We start from the raw sequence: 4,292 nt of genomic DNA, 5'->3' as shown, positions 1-4,292 counted from the left end.
ATAAGTTTTAAAGATAAGTTTTTCAAATCTAAAGTCATTTCTGAACCTCAGTTTCCCATTTTTGAAAAGTCAGAGCATTGATCCATTCCCTTCTGTGATAGCATTGTCAACTTGACAAAACCTAGAATTGTTTGAGCTCGAATCCTGCCTGGGGGGAATTGTCTTGATTCTGTAACCTGACTCAAGAAGACACATCTTAACTGTGGACGGGCTGGGCCGTGAAGGGAAGAAGGTGAGCTGAACACTAGCCAGCATTCGTTGCTCTCTCTTAACTGCAGACATGATGTGACCAGCTGCTTCAAGCTCCCATTGCCTTGGCTTCCTCATCATGGACCGCACCTTGAACTTAAAGCCAAAATTCCCTCTGTCCTCTAAGGTGCTTTTGGCAGAGGACTTTACCATAGCAACACTAAGCCAAGACGTCTTCTCTTGTCAAAACAGATGCCGGGACCCAAACCCTGGGGCTCTCAAAACAAAACAAACAAAAAAGGATGCTCTCCTTCAAATTACACGCAAAACCAGCCGTGATGGAGCTTGCTTGTAATCCTAGCACTCAGGAGGCATAAGAAGGAGGATTGCTGCAAGTCTGAGGTCAGTCTAATCTACAATAGTGCGTTCCTAGTCAGGGCTCTAGAGTGATATTCTGTCTCAGGAAAGATCGATAACGTAAGATAAATAAGAGGCTGGAGAGATGGCTCCGTGGTTACGAGCACTGACTTCTCTTCCAGAGGTTCTCTTCTCAGAGCTCTTAGAGTTCAACCTCTTCAAGAGCTTCAATGAATCTGGGTTCAGTTCTCAGCTCACAACTGTCTGTAACTCCAGTTGCAGGTGATCCAACACCATCACAGACGTACATACAGTACATACAGGCAAAACATCAATGCATGCAAAATGAAAATAAAGAGGTAATTAAAACAAGATAAACAAGCAAATAAATAAAGCTGAGCACAGTAGGAGGTCCCAGCAGGAATTCAGCCAGGACTGTCTGAATGGACCTATTTTGAAGTTTCTCTGCTCTCCTTAGGCCAGCCCAGCCACTTTTTGCATCCTGAGATAAGACCTTTGGCGGGTGTTTCCCCTATCACTCCTTCAAGTGGGTGTGGGGACCTAGTGCTGTCCGAACCTAGGCATAGCAACAGGCACAAGATGGGCTCTAAGTACTCACGGTCCCTCCGATGCTGCCTGCCCCTGTGGGCCTTCGTACTGCAGGTGGCTTTTATTATTCTCTTCTTTTTCATCTCCTATGACACCCCCCAAGTGGATCAGAAGTTAATGGAGACCTATCAAGGTGAGGGGCCCGGGGAAGTGGCCAAATGGGCCAGGGGTAGGGCAGGTCTGTGCCCCCCCCCCCACGGCACAGGTACTCCTTTTCACATCTCTCCCAAAGGGGGCTCCAGCTGCACAGAGGTCAGCCAGTGTGGGCTGGGCTTTGTCTCTTTCATGAGCCCCAACTGGATTTGTGAGCACAGAGCAGGGGAGCTCTTTGTCCGTTGTCCTGAATTCTCTATGCAGATGGTCTTTATAATGTTCTACTTTTCTGGGGAGATGGCTCTGTGGGTAAGGGCACTTGTGTCTCTTTTGTGGCAATGACTATCATATTGTGTTGTGTTGTATTGTAGCATGTCTCCTTTACTCATTTCTTTAAAAAGTGTATTTGTATTATTTTTAATTAGGTATATGTGTCTGTGTGGGGGAAGGTGTAGATGAATACAGATGCTCATGGGAGCCAGAGATACTGAATGTCCTGGGAACTGAGTTACAGTAGTTGTGAGCCAGCCAATGTGGGGTGCTGGGAACTAAACACTGATCCTCTACAAGAAACAGCCCCGGCATTGCCTGTCCAGCGCCCCCCTTGCTGGCTCTTTTCTTGTCTCCATTTCCCCTTTCCCGGCCTCCTCTCCAGGGCTGGAAAGCCTGCTTTGGGTGGGAATCCCTAGCCAGGAAGAATGGCTGGAGGAGGAGGATGGTTACTTTATGTGTTGCTGTAAAGAGAGCAACCAGGAATGTCACACCCCACCTCGTCCAGCAAGGATGACGCGCGACACACCAGAGCTCTTCTCACTGCAGTTTATTCCAGGACTTTATTCACTTTCTCTCTCTCCTTTCTTTCCTTCCTCTCTCTCTCCCTGGGCAAGCCTCTCCCAGCCCTTAAAAAGGCATGGGCTACCAACCCCGGATTGCCAGGTGGGCACTGCCCATAGGCCCACGCATATGCAAGCAGCTGATGATCATTGCGTGATCATAGCATAGGTCAGGCCTTAGCCATCCTAGGAGTTGATTATACATCTCCATCAGGTGTGACTCCACGCAGCTCGCTACACAGGAACAAGGCACATTCCACAGAAGTGTGTGCTTTGCCTCTGTACAAAACATCCTGGCGTGTCTAAAACCTCTCCTGGGCTGCTCATGGTAAACAGATGGACCTCATGAAGGGTGTCTCAGACACAGAGCTGCAGCCCAATTCTGGCAGAGGGAGGGGGACTTGGCTTGGAGCTCCATGATGTGAAACTGACCCACTAGCTGAAGCAGAGGAGTGCTTCCAAAGGCTTCTGGTACAGGTCTAATTCCTTCTCATTCATTTCTTTTAAATCCAATCCAATGTTAGCCAGGCAACGCAGGCTCCTGCTTTTAATCTCAGCACTAGGGAGGTGGAGGCAGGTGGATCTCTGTGAGTTCAAGGCCAGCCTTGTCCACAGAGTGAGTTCAGGATAGCCAGGGCTCTGTTACACAGAGAAACCCTGTCTCAAACAAAAACAAAAAAATCTAACCCAATGTTTGTTTTAACTCTGTTCATTCCTGTTTCTCCACTGAGTCGTGTGTCACAGAATCGTAGGGTCTGGACACATGGATCACGCAGCTGGTTTTCATTGAGCACTTACTGTCTACCAGGCAAACAGCTTCCCATTGGCCCTCACAACAACCCAGGGAGGCAAGCTGCTATGTCCTCCATTTCTCACTGAGGAAATAGGTACTTGGATGCTAAGTCATTGGCCCAGGGTCACCTAGCAGGCATTGGCACAGCAAGTTGACAGTCAGGCATGCTGGCTTTAGTTGCGTGTGCCTGACCATTGTGTCTTATGGCCCCTGTCACGGTAGGACTGAGCCACTTGTCCCCTAATCAGTAGGCATGGGAGCCAGGAAGGCAGACTGATGCCTCCTGCAAGCTGACCTCTGACTTCTGTATGTCCCAGATTAAAAAATAAAGGAATGAACAAATGTAATTCTTAAAAGTTCCATAATAAAACAGAAATTAAAAATAAATAAATAAATAAATAGGACTGGGGAAGATGACAAAGTGGTTAAAAGCCAGAGGCCCCAAGTTCAATTCCTGCTGTATACATTTGTAACTCTAGTTCTAGGGCGTCCAGTGCCCTCTTTCGGCTTCCTTCTTAACCCACACACAGCACACACAACATACGCGCACACACACAGCACCACACAGCGCACACCCACACACAGCACACGCACACACACCCACACACAGCGCGCACACACACACACACACTAAATCTTCAAATGAGTAAATAAAAAGAATTGAAAGCAGCACTTGGGAGGCAGAGGCAGGCAGCCTCTGTGAGTTTGAGGCCAGCCTGGTCTATAGAGTGAGTTCCAGGACAGCCAGGGCTACCCAGAGATACCCTGTCTTGAAACACAAAGAAAAAATAACATCTATAGATAGATAAATACTATCAGCTTTTATTACTAACCAACTTCAATTTCTTATGTTTTAGATAAGAAAAAAAATAAACTTGGAAGTGCTAATGTTTTCTTCTTATGAAGCTCTAGGGACTGTCTTGGGCACCTTCCAAGGCTCCGTGCTCTGATGGCCATGTCTGGATGACCGGTAATGGAGCCAAATAGGCAAGAGATGAGACAGTAGAAGCAAGAAGTTCAATTGAAGACACATTTAGATGAAAATCACCTTCACTTGGGGGGGCGGGGCAGGAATACTACAGACATGCGAATTCTACTGCTTTTCTGTTATTCTGAGGAAACACCGCGATGAAGGCAGCTTCTAAAAGCGAGCCTTTCATTGGGCTTACGGTTCCGTTCCAGAGGGTTGGAGTCTGTATTGGTGGAATGAAGGTATGGTGGGAGGAACAGCTGAGAGCTCAGCTCTCAAAGCGGGAGTCTGAGAGTGTCGTCGGGAGGGCAGGAGGTATTTGAAGCCTCAACCTGACCCTTCTCCACCAACAAGGCCACAGCTCTTAGTTATTCTCAAACAACAGAGTCACCAAGGAAGGAATGATTATTCAAAAACACAAGCATGTGGAGGCTATTCTCATTCAAAA

General features: G+C 47.5%; 1 protein-coding gene across 1 annotated transcript in view; it reads left to right on the top strand.

Annotated features, from left to right (window-relative positions):
* Positions 1-1,146: 1,146 nt before the first annotated feature.
* Positions 1,147-4,292, top strand: part of Rhce (Rh blood group CcEe antigens) — a 30,391-nt gene continuing 27,245 nt past the window's right edge. Inside the window, exon 1 of the mRNA XM_005353062.2 lies at positions 1,147-1,288. Within this exon, the coding sequence (XP_005353119.1) occupies positions 1,147-1,288 (142 nt within the window). The remainder of the gene's footprint in view (positions 1,289-4,292) is intronic.

This window comes from Microtus ochrogaster, chromosome 10 (genome assembly GCF_000317375.1).
Source record: "Microtus ochrogaster isolate Prairie Vole_2 chromosome 10, MicOch1.0, whole genome shotgun sequence".
In the NCBI taxonomy this organism is placed as follows: domain Eukaryota; kingdom Metazoa; phylum Chordata; class Mammalia; order Rodentia; family Cricetidae; genus Microtus; species Microtus ochrogaster.
Note: the sequence above shows the minus strand (reverse complement) of the source record. Positions and strands in the feature narration are given on the sequence as shown.